The sequence below is a fragment of the Crocuta crocuta genome, unplaced genomic scaffold (assembly GCF_008692635.1).
Source record: "Crocuta crocuta isolate KB4526 unplaced genomic scaffold, BGI_CrCroc_1.0 scaffold1318, whole genome shotgun sequence".
In the NCBI taxonomy this organism is placed as follows: domain Eukaryota; kingdom Metazoa; phylum Chordata; class Mammalia; order Carnivora; family Hyaenidae; genus Crocuta; species Crocuta crocuta.
The window spans coordinates 71,722-91,718 of record NW_027533110.1 but is presented as its reverse complement, the minus strand read 5'-3'; the positions used below and the strand labels follow the sequence as shown (position 1 = coordinate 91,718).

Genomic DNA, 19,997 nt, shown 5'->3' with positions numbered 1-19,997 from the left:
ATTGTAGATTGGAGCCCTGATCATGGTCAAACTTTGGAAAAATGGTCTAACAAAACTTTTAAATGGCATCGAATTAATGGTACTTTAATGGGTAACGGCAATGAAACCGTAAAATGGCAGCAATTTGCACTCATTCCCCCTCAGTTGCAATTGTTAGGGTGTCCCGACTTTCAAGGGAATATTTGGAAATTATGGGCAGTTTCGGGGACTCTCACTATATGGTCAGGAAACTATACTTTGGATAAGACTGACAGTTCAGGTCCCTTTCATGTTAACTTGCATGTGAATAAATCCTATTCTGCTATGGCTTGTCTAAAATACCCCTTTGCATTGCTGTACGGGAATTGGACTTGGAATGCTACAGAGGGATCTATATCATGTAATCATTGTAATTTAACACAATGTGTAAATCAGTCATGGTGGAAAAGTTTTGAAACACAAATCAATAACTCTAATTTTTCATTGGTGATTGTTAAAACTCGAACCGAAGTATGGTTGCCTGTAAATTTGACAAGACCTTGGTCGGACTCTTTTGCTGTATCTCATTTGGTGACTGCTATACAAACTTTGCTTCACCGGTCCCGACGCATGCTTGGACTAATCATAGCTTCCGTTCTTGCAGTGGCTGCAGTTACTGCAACCGCTGCCGTGGCTGGACTTGCTTTGCATCAAGGATTCTAAACAGCAGACTTTGTACGGGAATGGCATAAAGACTCTCATTTATTATGGCAACAACAACGAGATCTGGATGCACAACTTGCAACTGATGTACTCAATCTTCAACATACTGTTTCATGGCTTGGGGATCAATTAACTGTCTTATCCACAAAAAGTGTATTGAAATGTGATTGGAACTCCTCTCAATTATGTATAACATCTGTGCCTTTTAACATGAGTGAAGGTTGGGAAAAGGTGAAACGGTCATTAACAGGGCATCAAAACCTAACTAAGGAAATTATGGAGTTAGAGCAGCAAATTTTGTCTACATTTAGCAAAACACTACCTGACATTACTGGGTCCGATCTGTTAAGGGATTTACAGAAAGGGATGAATAATTTGAACCCTCTTGGACATGTGTCTGCCCTAATTGGAACTGTTCTCGTGAATACTTTCTTCATAATACTTTTATGCTGTATTAGTATTTTAGTCTTCCGGTGCTGGTGAAGAAGGCAACAACTAAAAAAGGATAGACAACGCGTACTCGCCGNTACCGGGGTATAAAATCAACCGCAAGAGGGGCTTGCGTAGAATTGTTCCTCCGGCCGGAGTTGTGTCCGTGTCTGTCTTTTGTGTGTGTCTTGTCTTTTGTGTCATTTCGTCCGCAACACTGCCCATGTCACAGAACACGCTTTGGTCCAGCTGGAAGTGACCCACCGCCGCTCGCCTGGGACCTGGCTACGTCTCCAGGTGTCCCTGGACTAACATTTCTGTGCGCTGCGCTGCCTTGAAGCCCACTTCAGTTTGGGCCTGTCGCTGCTGTATGTTCTATTGGAGCTTGGGGTCAGTAATAAAATGGGTCAGGACACAAAGCGACGCGGCAGGGCGAGTTAGAAAGCCGGCAGACACCCAGGACGGGCGCAGGAAGTAGAGTCTGCTGAAGACAGCCGGGGCCAGGAACCGCCAAGACACACGGCGGATGCTCTGTCCTGGATTTATTTCTCACCTAAAATCTCCCCTCCCCGCCCCCCTTTTTAAAATCTCAACTTCTAGAAACAGAGGAGAGGAAATACAGAGACAAAAATAAAGACATTAGCCCCCAAGAACAGAGCGATACATTGTTTGGGCTGGATGTTTTTAATATACTTTATTTCACGTCGCAATGTCAAGTCTGTGCTTGTTACGTGCCAAAGCAGACCAACAGATCAATAACCTAAAACAGAAATGTTACCAGCTCTAGTATAAGGCAGAACCCGCTTGCGGCCGGACATAGATACAAAGTATTTGAGGTGGCTCACAGCAAAAAGCACCAGGATAACAATCGGCGGCAGCTCACTAGCCAGCACAGGGCTCGTTGCCGTCCCTGGGACACAGAACTGGCCGAGAACCGGCGCTAACCAGAGCTGACACCCAGGATACGACAGCAACGAATCCAGGGACTTTACTACGTAGGTGATGTCCTTTAGTCCTCACACACGCCTAAGAGGTGGGTCCCACGATCAGCATCTCTAGCTTACAATGAAGGCACCAGGGCGTGGGAACTAGACCACGTTCCCACAGCGAGCGAGGGGCAGCTCAGGGGTCCAAGCCCTGGTGTCCTGGCCCCGGGACCCATGCCTCACCCCAAGCCACTCCTCCCCAAATCTCCTTCACAAACAAGGGACGCTAAAAGATAAAATGGATTCTAAAGAGCCTCGTTCCCACCACGTGAACAACAGAAAGCCAGGACTTTGAGAGACACAAGTGTGTAACCGATAGTGGGGTGCTCACCCACCCGTCAGGCTCGCCCGGAGCACAGCAGCGCCCTCCCTACGTTCAGGGGGGTCCCCTCCCAGGAAGGAGCGGCTCTCATCCTCGGGGGCCCCCGTGGGCGTCCTGCTGATGCTCAGACGGCAAGAAAGGCCGGGTCCAGTGTGCGGAGTGACCGGCCCTTCCTGTCCTTCCCTGACCTGGCTCTGGATGTGCCTGAGCCTCCGGGCACACAGGGCTGGGGGGGGAGCGCCCCAGTCAGGCCCCGGGCCCAGCGCCGGAGCCAGAGCAGCGCCCCGCGTCTGCAAATGCGTGATGCTGCCGCAGGGACAGGAGCAGATGGAACATGTAGCCGCAGACATCGGAGGCGACAAGGGCTGTGCTGCGTGGCTTCCTGCTCTAGGGCCCAAGTTCAACTCCCGCCGCTCGGAATAAAATCAAACCAGCCGAAGCAAGCGGACAGCCCCCCACAGGTGTTTTCCAGACGGACAGTCTCCTTTCCCTCAGCGGCTGCACCCTCGCTCCACACATTCTGCTTCGCTTCCACGTCTGTTCCACGCACACTTCATTCCAAGTGCTCTTCCTTCCAGATCACCTCTCGCTTCGTCCTTGTCTCCGTTGCAGGGATGAGAACTCCTCTCCCGTGGCGGCGGCTGGTGTTTCCCATTCCAGCCGGCGACAAAACACTGCGACAGGCGTCCTCAGGGAGAACAGACCTCTGCATCTCCCTCCACGCCCTTCCAGGGGCCTTACACAGGAGGGAAAAGACCCAGGGGTCATGAGCAAACAGAACTGGGGAACTGTCCATACATTACAAAGAGGGGAGCCTTGGTGGCTCAGTCGGTTAAGCATCCGACTTTGGCTCAGGTCATGATCTCACGGTCCCTGAGTTCAAGTCCTGCACAGGGCTCTGTGCTGACAGCTGGGAGCCTGGAGCTACTTTGGATTCTGTGTCTCCCTCTGTCTGCCCCTCCTCCACTCATGCTCTCTCAAAAGTAAACATTAAGTTAAAAAATTAAATTATAAAGAAATTAACCTGTGACCCAAATAGTGACTCAAGTGTGCATGGACAGAACACTGAATGACTGAAAACATTTCAAAATAAATACTGGTAATGATCATGTGTTTGAGTTCCAAAGTGCATCAGAGAAGAATGGATGATGACTTATTCACACACTGTACTGTAAGCAAAGCTGAAATGATTTAGGAAGAATTAAAATAACCTCTCACATTTATGTTGAACTTTATAAATGCACTTTTAGGACTATTATCTCCTTTGACTCGCAGTAAACTCTAGGAGGTAAATAAGCAATCCCCTTATTTTATTGATAAAGGAGGGTTCAGGATCGCCTGGGCAGCTTAGTCGGTTGAGGGTCCGACTTCAGCTCAGGTCATTGGGCTCACGGTTTGTGGGTTCGAGCCCCGCGTTGGGTGGGCTCCGTGTTGACAGCTCAGAGCCTGGAGCCTGCTTCAGATTTCGTCTCCCTCTCTCTGCCCCTCCGCTGTTTGCACTATCTCTCTCTCAGAAATAAACAACCATTAAAAAAAAAAAAAAAGAGGAGGGCTCAAACAGAGAAGGTAGTTTGCTTAAGGCTATATACCTGTAGTATACAGCACAGACCATTTGTAGTTTGGGATTTCCCAAAGTAAGTGATCTTCAGGGGAATAATTTCAAATATTACTGTACTCTGTGCTACTATAAGGGAAGATCTTTGAATCTATCTGCTGTTCCACATCATCTTTTGCCGTTGTGAGGGCTGTGCTACCAACACGGGAGACAGGCCCCGCCCAACCCTGCAGCCAACATGGAGTCGGTTTGAAGACCATGTCATTTCCTCAGGAAAGACAGAGAATCTTTCCTTTATGTAATCTCTGTATTGTTTTAGACTTTAAACAAAATATCTTTAAGTGACTATGATTACAGTTATGACCATTTCCTTTTTAAATTTTATTTTTAGAGAGAGGGAGAGTGCAAGCAGGGGAGGGAGGCAGAGAGATAGAAAATCTTAAGCAGGCAGCATGCTCAGAGCCTGATGTGGGGTTTGATCCCAGCACCCTGGAATCATGAACTGAGTCAAAGTCAAGAGCTGGACACTCAACCAACTGAGCCACCCAGGTGCCCCGTGACCATCTGCTTTCAAAGGCACTTAGGCGGTATGAAACACATTACATCTTTGTTAAGCAGGAAAGAATGGGCAGACATTTTTCTACTAGAAATATTTGTGTGACTTTGGGTATTGTTTTCCAACCTTGAGTCTCTGTTTCCTCCTCTGTACAATTGGGAGCAAGTGAGGTTGAAGAACAAGGTTTACTAGCACCTGCCACATTTCAGGCTCTACACCCAGAGAGCTCTGGTAACTTCCCGAGTTGTCAGCAACACTTTGAGGTAAATAATGAATTATTATTCCTATTTTACAGAGGAGAAAGCTGGAAAACTTTCAACAGAAACAGGAAGTGGAAACACAAAGGTTACGTAACTTGTCTGAGGTTGAATGCCCAGTGGTCGAAGCAGGACCCAAAACCTGGCCTTCTGCCCGCACCTGTCACCCTCAAGGCTGAGCCAGCCTGCGGCCTGGGGGCCACGCGGCCACGTGTGTGGACAGGAGAGAGCCTCATAGGGGTTAGCGCCCTGCCCCGAGATGGCGAGCACTCAACACACCTTGGCAAGTATCAAAACAAAGTAAAATTTTAAAATAATGTATTCTGTAGCTACCATTTGGCAGTAAAACATGTACATACTTAAAATATACTCATTAGCACATATACATGAAATAACTATCACCGAATAGATGTGTATTATCATGTATCACCGAGTAACTTCTGAGATTTAGACTTTTCTTTTCTGGATTAATGAGGCACCAATACACTCGAGAACATAAATCAGTTTATTTTGAACACACCATAAAAAGACAAGACTGTTGGTCAAATATTCCCTCTGGCTGAACACACAGAGACTATCAGTAGCATCTTCTTTTTTTTAAGACACAACAATTTATAAAAATAAAATTGCAGAACAGGTCTTTCTTACACACATACAAAATCATGAGCCATTACTAATTTGGATGGAATAACTGACCATCAAAAAACATTCACTGAGAGTTTGTACCATCTACAGGATCATATTTTCCTTTAATGACAGAAATAACTCATCTTTCTATCTGGAGTGGCTTTTGGAAAAAAAAAACTTTTGGTTTTTTTTTTCCTGCTCAGGGTAAGGTATTTGTCTCTTTGACCCCACGCACTACACAAGAATGATGCCCCAGTTGGTAAAGGTAATGTATTTATTTTATTGTCCACAAATTGGAAAAGGCATCGAGTAATATCTTGGGGATAATGTGGAGTCATAACTACTCCAAAGTGAAATAAGTCAGTAACTGTAGATCTAGGACTTCAAAATATCTGAATGAAGCTTTAAATTTGATTATGTGGTTATTTAACTATCAAATACCTGAATCAAAATATTAGTATCAAATACCTAATATCAAATATCTGAATGTTTCCAAATTATCAGTTTGACCAAGTGCTGTGTATGATGCCAAATACTCTAAATGGTAACATGACGCCCCAAGTTAGCCCATCTTTAATCTGAAGGTATGTGTAACTCATAATAAAAACCGGTCTAACCTCCTCCTCCCTCCCACATCCTACTTACAAAGATGTGTTACTACGAGGTAGTATCTGGAGTATCTGCCAAGGCCATGTTTTCTTCCACCTAACACTTCAAGAACAAATACTAGTACAGTTAACACCCATTTGTACTCTACACTTGCAATTGTACACACGAAATACACTGTGACGGACACTTCTCAGTCTTCTTAAATGTGAGTCAGGTATTATCTGGCACCTCCTGTGCATCCATTTCTGATGGACACATGGGGGGGCAATTTTGTATATACCGTATTTTTACAATGGTCCGTCTATTTAAAAAGATCACTTTATTGACAAAGATCTATTCCGTGAACATAAAAGTAAACCACAAACACTACAAAGGTAAAATAGAGCTTATGTAATCTGGATATAAAGGACAGTTGGTACAACTGTAAATGAAAAAAAAATCACATGGAAATGAAATACATGGAAGAAGTCATTAGTATGTATGATGTAAGGATTAGCCAAATTGGCACTGTCCCTACCGACCTGGCTAAATTTGGTCATTGGACAAGTCTCAGTGATTTACCCTAATGATTATAGAATTCTCAAGCAATTAATACTTGCTATATTCATTGTATAAAATATGTAGATGAGTTTATATGACAAAACTAATATATTGCCTCCCAATTTTGAGTACTGTATTTTTTTAAACTTGTTCAATACTTAAGAGAAAATACTGTGATTTTATGAATTCAGAATGCAGGACCTGCCATGGCGCCTATTCAATGTAACAGGAGACCAACGGGGAATTTCTGGGTCGCAAAATGTTAAATAGCACAGACATCTGAGACAGTGAAAGATTTTATTTTTTCTTTTACTTTCATCCAAACACACCCTTTTCTGGAAAACATAAAAGCATGCACATTGATGGCATTCTTATAAAGAAAAACTAAGTAATAACTAAGCTGCAAATCAACAATAATGACAAAAAGGAAGGCTTAAGATATGTGAAAAGATTTACAGAGAGATACAGGGCTCTTCATTTCAGAAAATAAGAATTCAAGTCATATCAGCACATGTTAAAAAGAAGCTTCTAGTTTTCCAAATATTTTAATACAAAATTTTGAAACTAACATATTTTATAGAATTTTTGTGAAAATATAAGAATGGTTGTAAGAGACACGGTGTTCAACGTGACCTTATGCAATTAATTGTAACTTCCCCAAATCAGTTACATTCAATATTATTCCATGATACTTCTTCTTAGAGTTTAAATTTAGAGCATATCCATGATATTCAAAGTCAGTCACACAACTCACATTTACTTCAGTCAAATTAGAAATCAATTCTAACTTTAGGACTTTTTAAAAAAAGGATTAACCAAGACATGAGACTGATTTAAATTTCATGTTACAGGTAAGAGAAAATGACAATTTGGCATGAGAACACTTTTCAGAAGTTTTCCCTACACCCCATGCATAAGGTGACCAACCATATCCTGTGTGCATGTGCGTACACACACACACACACACACACACACACACACACACACACACACACACCCGTGGACGTATACAAACCAGTTCGTACTACCCAGGTCTTCAAAGGTGCTGTCTGCCATGGCCTGCTCTCTGGGTCTGGGGAGTCAGTCAGACAAAATTTCCCTTACTCATTATTTTCATTCTGCTCATCATGGTTCAGTTGGGGTGTTTCATCTGGGGACACTGACCCAATTTTACAACAAAACCCCACCAGGCAGAAACGCTACCCTGAAGGACTAGGAGGCAACAGTCCAGTCCAGTTTAAGTTAGAACTTAAAAACCGAGCAGACCCACAAAGGTCCTCGTCCCCAGCCTACCGTGATTACTTCACGACTGAAAGTGGAGTGAATGGTGGCACTGGGTCCCTGAAAGCAGCTCCTGTTCGGAGGTGACATGGGTGAACTGTGTGCCCCACTGAAACTAGCGGGGACCCCACGAACTCACTCGGGCCTGATGGACTGAGCCTGGGCTTCGCTGGCCTGAGGAAGGAGCCCGCCGAGCGCCTCTGCCGCAGCCGGTGGGACGGGCTCACGACAGCTTAGCCAAGTCCCACCTGCAGCGGGACAGGCCGCTGGCTCCGTGCTCCCCCCGCGCCCGTCCTGTGCCAGGCCCGGAGCGGCACGCCACCAGGGACCCAAAGGAAAAGAATTCACACACAGTGGAAACCGACCATGATGACAAAACAAAAATGACTTCTGCTAAACCCAAAAGCAATAATGGGCCAAAGGCACATGCTAGTAAACCTAGTCGGGCGTCTGAAGGCTCCCATCACCTCAGGAATCTGCGGACTCAGGTCCAACCAAGGTTCACGCTGATTATTTTGATGTAAAAATAACAGGAAGCCTGAAGATCTGAAAAGCCTGTCACGGACACTGGCAGGTGCTGCGGCCCCGGCTTTGCTCCTCAGAACGCCGGGCAACGTAGCTCTGCCACAGCGGGCCAGGGTCACGGCGCCGACCGAGACGTAACTCTTGTATTTCACACATTATTCCGTTGTGTACAACACAGGGTGTGCAAATTAAGCCGTTTTAATAAATATTAGAAAAGTTAATTACTTTGCAAATAGAAGGTAAAGTCAGCTAAGAACACACTACAATAAAAGCATGCGCAAACCACATCTTCTTCCCCATGGACATTTCTTGCCCTTTTCCTTGTATCCTTCTTGATACACAAATAGTTTCTTTCATCCACTTGGAGAAATTAAGCAAAAGGCAAAATGTTACACGACTGCGAGACACTACATACTTCAGCGATGACAGGTTGGACTAGTCAAGTTATAAAAAATTAAAAATAACAAATACAGTGAAGTAGCCTGCAAATTAATGTTCATGAGTGCCGCGCTCTGAGTTACAGGCCAAAGCACACAATGCCAACAGTCTTGTGAAGAGTACACTGGCTCACTGACACGCAAGGACAGCACATACCGCTTAGCGTCCCTTTCCAGCAGCTCGATCTAAAGTTGGAAAATCACGTATGTCTGTCCGAGATCACCTGCATGTCGGCTTTAGTCAGAAATTCTATTTTATCCAATGGTCAATCAACAAGGCTTTATTTACACTTCTTATTAATTCAGGAAACAATGTGATGTCCCGTGTGACTGTCAGTGATAAATCACGTAGCACATCCCGCTGCCTGCAGACGGCTACTTGTTTATGCTTTAATACTAACCCACAAGCACCCTATTAAGGTTCCATAAATCCACGTTTTTACATAGAGTTTCCTTCCAGCCTCGGTCATTAGCATACCAGCAGTCAAACCACTTAGGATCAAAAACGATGGTAAAGTCTTCTTGAGACTTAATTTAGAATTAACACTTTCCCCCGGAAATTTGTTTCTTCTTTCTGGATCCAGTGAATCATAAAATTCTATGAGCAACCTATGGTCAGAATGGAAAAAAAAAAGAAATGTAAAGTTTCAGGTTTAGTCATTTAAGATTTTAATGTAACAAAGAGCTACTAGACCTCTATTACATGCTGGAGAAATGACAGGTCCTTGGGAAATAAAGATGAATAAGGAAAATATCCAGAGACTTGATTTAACTGAAGTTTCCAGACCTGAAAAATGTATTTAATATGCTCATGATGAGTGCAGATGAACTGTATTATATTTTTAAAAAGATGGCTCAACTAGTTTTATGGGGATGATTTTGGTTTTTTAATTATTTTAAATTTTTAATAATTTTGCAATGCCCAGACTTACACCTGGGGAATAACCCATCGCACGTCCCGAATCCCTCCTCCTCCTTCCTACACCTCCCTCCCATTCCACCAGAAGTCAAGGAAAAGGTCAGCAGTCCTGATAACATATATGGAGTTTCCCCCCAAAAACACATTATTTGCAATGGAATTAGAAAAACAGATACAAGAAGGAAAAAACAGCATAGTTAATTCATGTGCCTATCTTACTTAAAAAAGATAAACTTCTAGTAGAACAGACTCAGCATAAAACTCTCGAACACAAATAAAAAAAACCCCAGAAAGTCCTTCTACTACTAGAACACATTCCCTAAAGATAATCACCGTTTCAAAATGTCCAGACTCCGTCTAAGTATATATGAGGGCCGTTATAACAAAATGCATTGGATATTCAACATCTTGTTCAGGCTTTTTAACAACCAAAGTGGGTGGCTTTGATGGCTGGTTGAATCAATTCTGTCACGTACAAGTGAGAGTCAATGGAACACAGGACTTCAGCTACTTGTCTATAAACGTCACAGCTTCACTGTCCATGCAAGCACACTTCCAATCACCTGCACTTCTCAGAGTTCACTCAGGGAGGCTGAGGAGGAAACGATTTTACTGTGGTACAACAAGGGATGGGCACAGAGCAATCTGCAAAGCGTATCAGGAGAAGGAAACACAGGTAAAACTTCTCCACACAATTTCGAAGTCTTACTTCTGAGTCTAAAATCTCCACACTTGTCAATGTGGTTTCTTAGTAAATGATGCATCCTATGACTACTGGATCCACGTTTTTCAAAACGAGGATAAAAAAAGAGAGATGTTTAAAACGTACCTTTCAAAAAACAGGGTATGTATCAGAAAGGATAAAGCTTCCATTGATAGCAAACAAACAGTAAATAATGTATCCTAAAATTTTCATCCAAGAAAATTCCATCTCTAAGTATTAAATCAAAACCGAGATGCACTTTTTATCTTCTTAAAAACAGAAGAATTTTCTAAATTTTTTTCCTTTAGAAATTTGTATTAGAGGCGCCTGGTGGCTCAGATGGTTAAGCATCTGACTTCGACTCAGGTCATGATCTCACAGTTCATGGGTTCGAGCCCCGTGTTGACAGCTCAGAGCCTGGAGCCTGCTTCAGATTCTGTCTCCCTCTCTCTCTGCATCTCCCCTGTTTGCTTTTTGTTTCTTTCTCCCAAAAATAAACAAACATTTAAAAAGAGATTTATATTAAAATATCAAAGGGGCCCTAGTGTACTTTATTCCCGGGGTACCTGTGTCTTCCGGCACACCCCACTCCCTCCCTCAGCCTGACTCTAAGCTGTGCTCACCCAGGAGGCATCTAAACACACCCGCAGTTTGCTTACAGGGAACGCTCAGCAAGGGTCAGCACTGTTTGCTCCAAGTGATGTTACGAGCATGGACCAACACAAGGTCAACCCTGGAAGCTGCACAGCCCCCAAAATACTAACAGCAAAAAGACATTCTGGTCAGAAAAACGGCACCCGGCCCTCCCTCTCCGAAGCAGTACACCCGTGTCATTTCCACACGTAGAGCAGACTAAACCTTCTATCCCGCGGCCTCGCTTCCCGGGCACCGTGGGCACGCCAGCTGGCCCCCAGCCACACCACGACTGTCTGACGTGGGAATGCNATTTATACCCCCCCGCCCCGCCCCCAACACTGTCTAGGAAATACCAGGAATGCAAACAGAGGTCTCCTATAATATGTTCTCTTGTAGGACTTTGTACCGGTGAGGCTTCAAACATGAACAGACTGGACTTGAGTTTATAAAAAAGTATTCTTAACATAAAAAGACTGTTAGTTTCAAACCGTTTATTTACTATAGTGAAATTGAGGCAAACCCAACAAGGTTTTCAAGTGCAAGAACTGGTGTTACTCACTTGTCTTTTATTTCAAAGCGCTCGTGAAGCCACCTTCTCATACATGCTTGTTCTTCCGGAACGTCTTTTCTGTCTATACGGTCAATGTGAATGTGAATTTTTGGACATTCTTTGCAGAGAAACTCTAACAAGAAACAAAAATATTTCATTTTTTATTGTTTTAGAACTCTTGCTTCTAAGAAAACTGAAAACGAGGTAAAAAAAAGTTTTAATGATGAAAAAGCCGAGTCTTGTTTAGCAAACAAAAGTTACAAGAAAGAATTAGAGACTGATGGTTTTAGGTTTCAGGCTGAGGGGGAAGAACCTGTTATACCGCAATTACCTGAAGTCGCTGACTTACGTCAACAGTACCAATGTTACTGTTTGTACAGTGACCTTTAGTGGTACAGGTGGCTCAGGACTAGGAAGCGGGACTCAGAAGTTCGTACCCACCCTCTGAAGGGACCCCTAAATGCCAGCGACCCCAGACTCCCTCATCACCTGCCGGAAACCACCAGCTGGCTATTCTCAAGCTTCTCACGCCCCACACATGGTCACTGCCGCTCCCACTAGATCGAGTCCCAGAGGGCGGAGATAGATCTGTCTGTTCCCTCGGCCGAAGCACTGGGGGCACGGAGGCACTGAACCCCCTGCATCCCCAGGGCCCTCCCTGGGCACAGTAAGCCCGTCCTGATGGCCACACACCTGAACGGACGTGGTAGAGAGATCTCCATCCCTCTGTGACTTGCTATTGGTTTCTGTTCACTGGTGCTCCCTGCTCTCCTTGCCTTTACCGTATTCTCACGTGGTACACTCGGCCTAAGGACCAACATCCCTTTTGTGGAAGAGCTATGAGCTCCTAACTAGAATTCCTAAACTATGCTAATGTGAACAAAGCAGACAATCTTTATTCAGGCCTGGCTGCACAAGGGATGAGGCCAGAATTTATTTAAAGACAAAAAAGAACTCTGAGCTGGGAAATGCCCTTTTTCGTAGGTGGCTTTTGGCAAAGAGGTGAGATTATTAACATATTTAAATTCCTTGGAGAACAAGGAAATATTCCTAAGAGATCTGAGAGAAGGCCATGTTCCCTGGGTGGGTGTGCAAGAAGGGGGCCGGGACCTATTACCTCAGGTTGCAATGTGTTCAAAGAGAAGGTTCTTAGAAATGGTGACTCGTATATTCTACGGTTTAAGGAAGACTTTAAGCTTAGAAGTCTCTATTCTTTTGATTCTACACACATCTCTTTTTTGCTAAGCATTCTCTACAATTGTTCTTTTTCTTAACCACTGCTATCCTTAGTAACATGCAGCATTTCCGGCATCAAAGTTATTTCACAGTTATCTACTTTCAGGAGTGAACTGGCTTTGATGAGAAATGCACACAAAGCACTGCTATCAGGAAGATTTTACTGTTCAGTATTTTTGTCTTAATTTTCCTCAAGTTCCATTTTCACGTATGTCATCAAAGAACTGCTTACGAGGAATTCTGGAGCAGAAGCGTGCAGCGGTTACGAGCACGGCCACTGAGGCAGCCAGCCTGGGTTTCCACCCCTGGCCAGCCCTGGGCAGCTGTGTGAGCTCTCCAGGCCTGTTCCCCAGTCTGCAAAACGGAGACCCCGGGACAACACCCGCCTGACAGGGTCACCGTGAGGAGTGCTCGAGCCGTGGAGCAGCGTCCAGCACACAGTATGCCCCACATGTTTGCAACGGTCACTTTTCTTTCACCCATCACTTCTCAGGTGGCCCTCTTACCTATATTTCTGGTACATGAGAATGCAGACCCTGACACCCATTTTCCTGCACTGTCTAACGATCCACGCCACCACCATCTCCATAATCAAAGAGTAATCCCGTGGACTTGGTACAGAGCTACAGACCGTAAGGAAAAAGTGAGCGTACTCCACAAGTCAGAAATGGAGTGCTTGTAACCACAGTGCCCAGGGAGTGAAAGCAGTGACTTTCCTGAGACCTCAGCTGAGGAGGGAAGAGGCACTGATACGGTGAGACAGACTCCCAAATTCAGGCGGTGCTTTTAGGGTCCTGCCATAAAATGTACGTGGTACTTGGATGTGTCTGGTTTCCCTGACATTCACGAGTCTATGCAGGCAGGTACTACTGCCCACTGTAGGCTCCCACACTGCTGGCTGACTGGCTTATTACCTGACCCCCTTTCCTTCTGGGGGAAAACAATAACCTAAATCCAAGAGCAGAAATCTGGGAGATTGACTGTGGCATAGTCACATCAATGGACATCATATAGCGTTTTTAAAAAACTACAGAAGTGCATATACTGACATGTAAGGATGTTTGTGACACCCTGTTAAGCAAATAAAAGCAGGATATAAAGAAAACAATATACACAAATGATCTCATTTTAAAAAAATACCCAAAGGCACAAACATACTCCAGCATATAGACTTCAGAAGAAGGAAGGTTTTGAGGCAAACATTCGAACCGGTAAGTGGGGTCCTGTCTGCAGCGAGCCTGCGCGCGCAGTGCTTCCCTCCTCCTTTCGGGTTGCCTGTAATCTTCCCCTCCAAGTAAGTCTTATTTTCACACAGGAAAATATTAATAGAAAAAAGCTACCTAGAATCATATTAAATGGTTAAACAGAGCATTAAATGTCATCCTTAACCTCATGATTTATTACAGCATATGACCCACTGTAGAAACAGGATTTTAAAGAAGTCCATGACAGTCCGACCGGCCCGGCTCAGCCCTGCCTGACGGCACCGTCCGGGGCGCCGGGCCGTGGTGACAGGAGGTGAACGAGCGCAAGCCCGGGGGGGCTCCGATGGGCACCCCCTGTGAGGAGGCACAGCACACAGCGAGCTGCGGGCCCGGGACCCCCGCAGTCCGTCCACACCCCGTGTGCCCTCGCCTGCGGCCAGCCTCCGGGCCGAGGGTGGCGCGGAGGTCCCGCGCGGCCAGCCCCCATCCCAGGCGGCCCTGGGGGAGCTAGAAAACGCCTACGCTGCTTGAGAATGGCGGCCTACGGCTTATACACGACCCATCTAGCAACTACAGAATTTAGCGACTATGGAAACGCTTTTTAAGTGGGCCAGAAAATACGACTATTAAGTGACAGCCCACTATGTATGCGGGTTATATTTAGTATTACTTAAACTCAACCACCCAGAACGTACAGTATTCTGGGAATAGGAATTTTATACCTAATCCAATTTACTTCATAAATTTAAGGTGCATCTTCATCTACACTAGATTATAAGCAGAGCAGGATATCAATAAATTTACATAATAACGAGAGCAGGGCTTTTCAAGCTACAGGTCCCAAGTCACGACTAAAGCCCCACGTGACGTGTATACCGGTGGGGTGACTTCCCAGCAGCGCGTTTATCCACCCGATCCCCCCAGGCACCCTCGGGGGAGGGGGGGGGGCTGCGCTGCACCGCTAACGGCAGAGCAGAAGATGTATTTCACCCACAGGGCCTGTTAGCGAACCTGACGTCGAGAGCTCTGCTCACCTGACAGCAAACCACGGGACCTCACTGTACACTTTAATGTGCGCTTCTATGATGAAGGAGACTGACCGTTGCTTTCCCTGTGAACTACTGCTGAGTTACTGACCACCTGCTCACCAATTTGTAGAAGCCCTTTATGCATTCAGGAAATCAGGCCTTTTTTCTGTGATGTAAGTTGCAAATATTTTTCCCAGTTTGTCTTTAGTCTTTTGATTTTGCTTTGGTGTATTCCTTGCAGAAACTGCAGAAATATTCACTCTTAATTGAATGAAACAACAGATTTATTTGCCACATGGCTTCTGGGTGTGATAGAAAAGCCAACTTTCTGGAGAAGAGACAATTTGTAAGGAAAACGCAAAGTTGCTGTCGGCTANGACGCCACTGTGAGCAGTCTCAGCGCCTCTCCTCCAGTCGGGAAGGGGTACAGAACCGCCACACGTCATGTACAGGCCCCGCCTGTCCGTCTCCTCTCCAGGCCACCTGCTCCGGGAGCTGCTGTCTCCTGGACACACTAGGACATTGACCTTCACGAGGTCCGACACACTCTGCCAGGCCCGCGATTTCGACCTTCACCAGCCACCAACGTGAAATAAAATGCCCGGTGTCCGATCTCGGGTTCAGAGCTCGGACGGCAGGTCCACGCACTTCCTTGGGTGCTTACTTCTTCCCATATTTCAATTTCTCTAATAGGCAAGAGTGTCTCTGTTTATGTTTAACCAAAATTCTGTTTTTCTTTTTATATCTGACGGACACATAGACAATAGCTAAAAATCTTTGAAACCTAGCACAGGTTTGAAAAAAGAAGTCCCATTTAACTGTTCTTCTTCTTGCCAATGATACTAAATTTCCCAAGTATTCTATAAAAGTGCATATAAAGATGAAGCGGACCATCGGTGCACGCCTCCGGACCGCTAGGTCACACTCTCCCCATCACTCCCTCCTGTGATTTACGTACCCTTCCATTTTTACGTGTGAACTTTGCGTAGAAAGAGGCTGAGTTAACGATAATGGGCAAGTCCAAAGGACTCCTGTGGCAACCAGGAAATACCAAATGTAGCAGGACTCGTGAAATTCAAACCGTTACGGATTAATAAAATGTACTTGAAAGATACATCATGTATATACTCAGAAAATACATCAAGTAAATGCTATGAAGCACACTTACCGGTCAAAGAGAATAATTACACATTCACAAATGTAGGCTTCCCCTGAAAAGAGAAACTCACCAGCCATGGATGGGGCTTCTTTCCGCTGCCCTTTATCGTCAACAGTCCCTTCAAAAGCCACTGTCACATCATAAATTGCATCCAAATAATTCTTCAAAGAATCAAAAGCAACATGAGTTGCCTTTATTCTTGGTGTCAGCACATGTTTTAATACTGCAAGGCCTAAAAAAGAAGTTGAGTCAGTGTGGCCATCAATTAGTTACAGAACATCTTAGCAGTAGAATATCCAAATCGCTTTTAAATTTCCAAGACGAAACAGACCATACTATATTAAAGCCATAATCTCATACCTACAGGGTTGGAGGTTTTAGAAAGTACTCTCATGACTTGATCTCTTCAAATCAAACATTCATTTAATATGTATTTATGCAACACCGACATGTACGAGATACTTTGGAAAGCTGTCAGAAAACCAGAAACGCTTCAATCTGGTAAGCCCTGACAAGGGTGAGTATTCCCACCCTCATTTCTGGCAACACAGTTAGAGGTGAGAGAATCCTGCCCGTGGTCACTCAGGATTCAGGAACCCAGTTCATGATTTCTAACTCCTAGTCCATGATTCAATTTCATTTCTTTTCAAGTCGGGATGTGGGAGTGCAGGATCACCCATACGAGCCCCGCTGTGTACGACACCCAAAGTGATCTGTATAATGTGGAAAACGAGGCTGGACACTTGGAACGCTTTTTTTTTTTAATTTTTCTTAAATTGAGGTACAATTTACATACCAAAAATCCATCATTTTAAATTGTACCATTCAGTGGTGCTAAGAATATTCGCAAAACTGTGCAGCCATCACCACTATCAAATTCCAGACCACCTTCTTCTCTCCAAAAACACACCCCGTGCCTTTTACAGACACTGTCCGTTCTGGATTTGCCCACGACGGACATGCCACGTAATGGAATCACACAATACTGTGGACTTCTGTGTCTGGCTGCTTTCACCTAGCATTCTGTTTTCGAGGCTCCTCCACACTGAGGTATACATCAGAGCTTCGTTACTTTTTATGGTTGAATAATACTCCACTGAATGGATATATCACATTTTATCTATCCATCAGCTCACAGACACTTGGGCTGTTTTCAGCCTCTGGCTATTATAAATAATGCTGCCATGAGCATTCATATAAACTGTATGTGAATGCTATGTAAGTTTCTGTATAAACACAGGATTTCAATTCTCTCGGGTATATTTGCATTATATACATACACACATATATATTGTATACATGTTTCAAAGCTTCTGTAATGGAGAAAACACTGCGATTCATACGGAAGAATTAATCGGCCCATGAGTGTGCGACCAGTATTGAGAATTCGTTCCCCCCCTCCTACTTCCCACTGCCCCTCGTTCTCTTGATTAGAACACATACTGACATTTAACAGGAGAGAGTAGCTCTCTGAAGCGACACGAACACAGACAGACAAGATTTGACTTGGGTTTTCTCCTGACTCTCTCCAGGGAAAATAAGCTGCATAAAGAAGACCAGCTATAGTATGTTGGGATCTTCCCGCAGAAGAATTTTTAAAATGTGAAGCGGTGTGGGAAAGAAAAAGATTCCCACAACCACATTTCTGACTTAAGTCCCTGGGGCAGTAGCAGCTTAATTTATTCACGAACTTATACCAAAAATCTGAATAGTATACCAGGCTGGGAAATATCTATTTGTCAATTAAATTAGTTAATACTTCCTTCTTCACTATTGGACCTCATCCAATATTAAGTTCAGAGTTCCAGAAAATCGCCCTGTTGTATTTACTCAGTGAGAACTACAAGACTCCAGTCAGTAAGAAGACAGGAAGACAGAAAAATAATATTTCAAAAAAAATAAGTCATAGGGAAGGCGTGAGAATATCAGCTTTGTGACAGATGAGTAAGAAATGCCCACTACTACTATGTGAAAAGAACGAAAAGCCTTCTCACCGAGGAACGCACGGGGCACGTTTGCTAGTCCAGGGCACACCCCGAGTATTCCCGCTTTTCTCGTCCAGCTCTTGAGGCAGAAGAGCCAGTGAGGGAGGGGAACAAGGAGAGACGGGGCTGGCACAGAGGCCCTGAGAAGAAAACCTCCCAGAGGCCACCGAGAGACGCGGAGAGGACAAGGGCTATGTGGCCAAACTAGACTACGTGTTATTGGACGAGCACTTTCCATGGAGCGGCAGGAGAGGAAGCTCCGAGAGTGGGTGAGGCGAGGACACAGCGGCTGCCACTTTTCTCCCGCACACGCTTCCTAACACACGGTCAACGCGTCCCTCCCGCACACGCTTCCTAACACACAATCAATAATTCTCTCCGGCACACACTTCCTAACACACCGTTGATGGTTTTCTCCCGCACACACTAACCTGCAGTGGGGGACTTTCTAAGGCTTAGAATAACACGGACGCCCTCACCATGACAACAAATACACACTGGCCCTTCTCTGAAGATCAGAAGTCACTTCACAATCCTAAGTCTGAGCCCATGAACTCCTACAGTCCACGTAAGGAATGGTTGACAACCTCTGACCAAGTGGCCTTCAACTCTAGCTCTAAACAGGGAGGAGGGCACTCACTACCCCAAAAGCCTGGGCCATTATTATAAAACCAGCTTCATCATAACAATGCAGAGTCCAATCAGAATTTCAAGAGAGACGGAGAGAGCCATCCCAAAACAGGCACACACAGTTACCTGCCGAGGCCTGAGCCCCTGTCCTGAGCTCTGCCTCTGCCTCCAGAGAACTGCACAAAAACCCTGAGCCCTAAACACAGGAAAATGGTAATTAATTAAGCTAATTCTTCTTGGTCAATATCTAGTCTCTCTTTTTGTCTCTGCTTTGCCCGGTTTCCATATGCAGAACTCCTGAACTTCCACTCGGTATACCAGTAGGCCACTTCACCCCGTGAACCAGCTTCTCCCTGTGGGCCACGATGGTGGTGGCTGACATAACTCATACTGTGCTGTATTATGTTTTAGAAATGTTATAAGTAAATGATAAACACGCTGGACAGAACACCTTTATTGATCCTACATGGCATTTTACATGATAAATATATATCATCATCTCACCTGACTCCCAGAAATTAATTTAACTACGGCTCAGAGAGGTAAAATGACTTGCTCAAAGTCACACAGCTAGCTAGCAAGACCTTCTAATGTCTTGTTCAGTACTTTTCCCATTTAGTATCTATTACCAAGATACTAATCTAACACTATAAGCATGTAGGTTAAAGATTAATGAGGCAATAAAATAAACGTAAGGAGCCTATAGTACATGGTAGAATGTCCTGTTCTAGAAGAGATACAAAGTACTCCCAGAATACAAAAATATTACTCATACTTAGAGTTTTTCAATCAGTCATATCTGATGGGTGAAAGCTCCAGGTAAAAGAGGGGCCTGGAGAGAAGCCAAGAGGGAGGCACAGAGCATACGGAGCAGGGAGAGGCAGACCTACGACAAGAAGCTGGGGTCCAGAAGGCCTGTGGAACACAGGTACCAAGCACGTGAGGAGCAGGACCCGGAGGGACAATGGCATCACATGAGAAGAGCCTCACAGTGACAGACGGATGTACCTCACCAGCCTGTGGGACTCCACGGGCTTCAGGCCGAAGGGGAGATGTAATCTAGGCGCTAAGGAAAACATTTAGGTTTCTGAAATACTTTGGGGCATAAGTCATAGGCAACGAGGCACTCAATTAGGACTGA

General features: G+C 44.8%; 1 protein-coding gene across 1 annotated transcript in view; it reads right to left on the bottom strand.

Moving 5' to 3' along the window:
• Positions 1–6,845: 6,845 nt before the first annotated feature.
• AGPAT5 (1-acylglycerol-3-phosphate O-acyltransferase 5) overlaps positions 6,846–19,997 on the bottom strand; it is a 52,735-nt gene continuing 39,583 nt past the window's right edge. The window contains exons 8-10 of the mRNA XM_077746211.1: positions 16,312–16,473; positions 11,623–11,746; positions 6,846–9,414 (exon numbers count right to left, since the gene is read on the bottom strand). Of these exons, the coding sequence (XP_077602337.1) occupies positions 9,189–9,414; positions 11,623–11,746; positions 16,312–16,473 (512 nt within the window). The 3' untranslated portion in view covers positions 6,846–9,188. The remainder of the gene's footprint in view (positions 9,415–11,622; positions 11,747–16,311; positions 16,474–19,997) is intronic.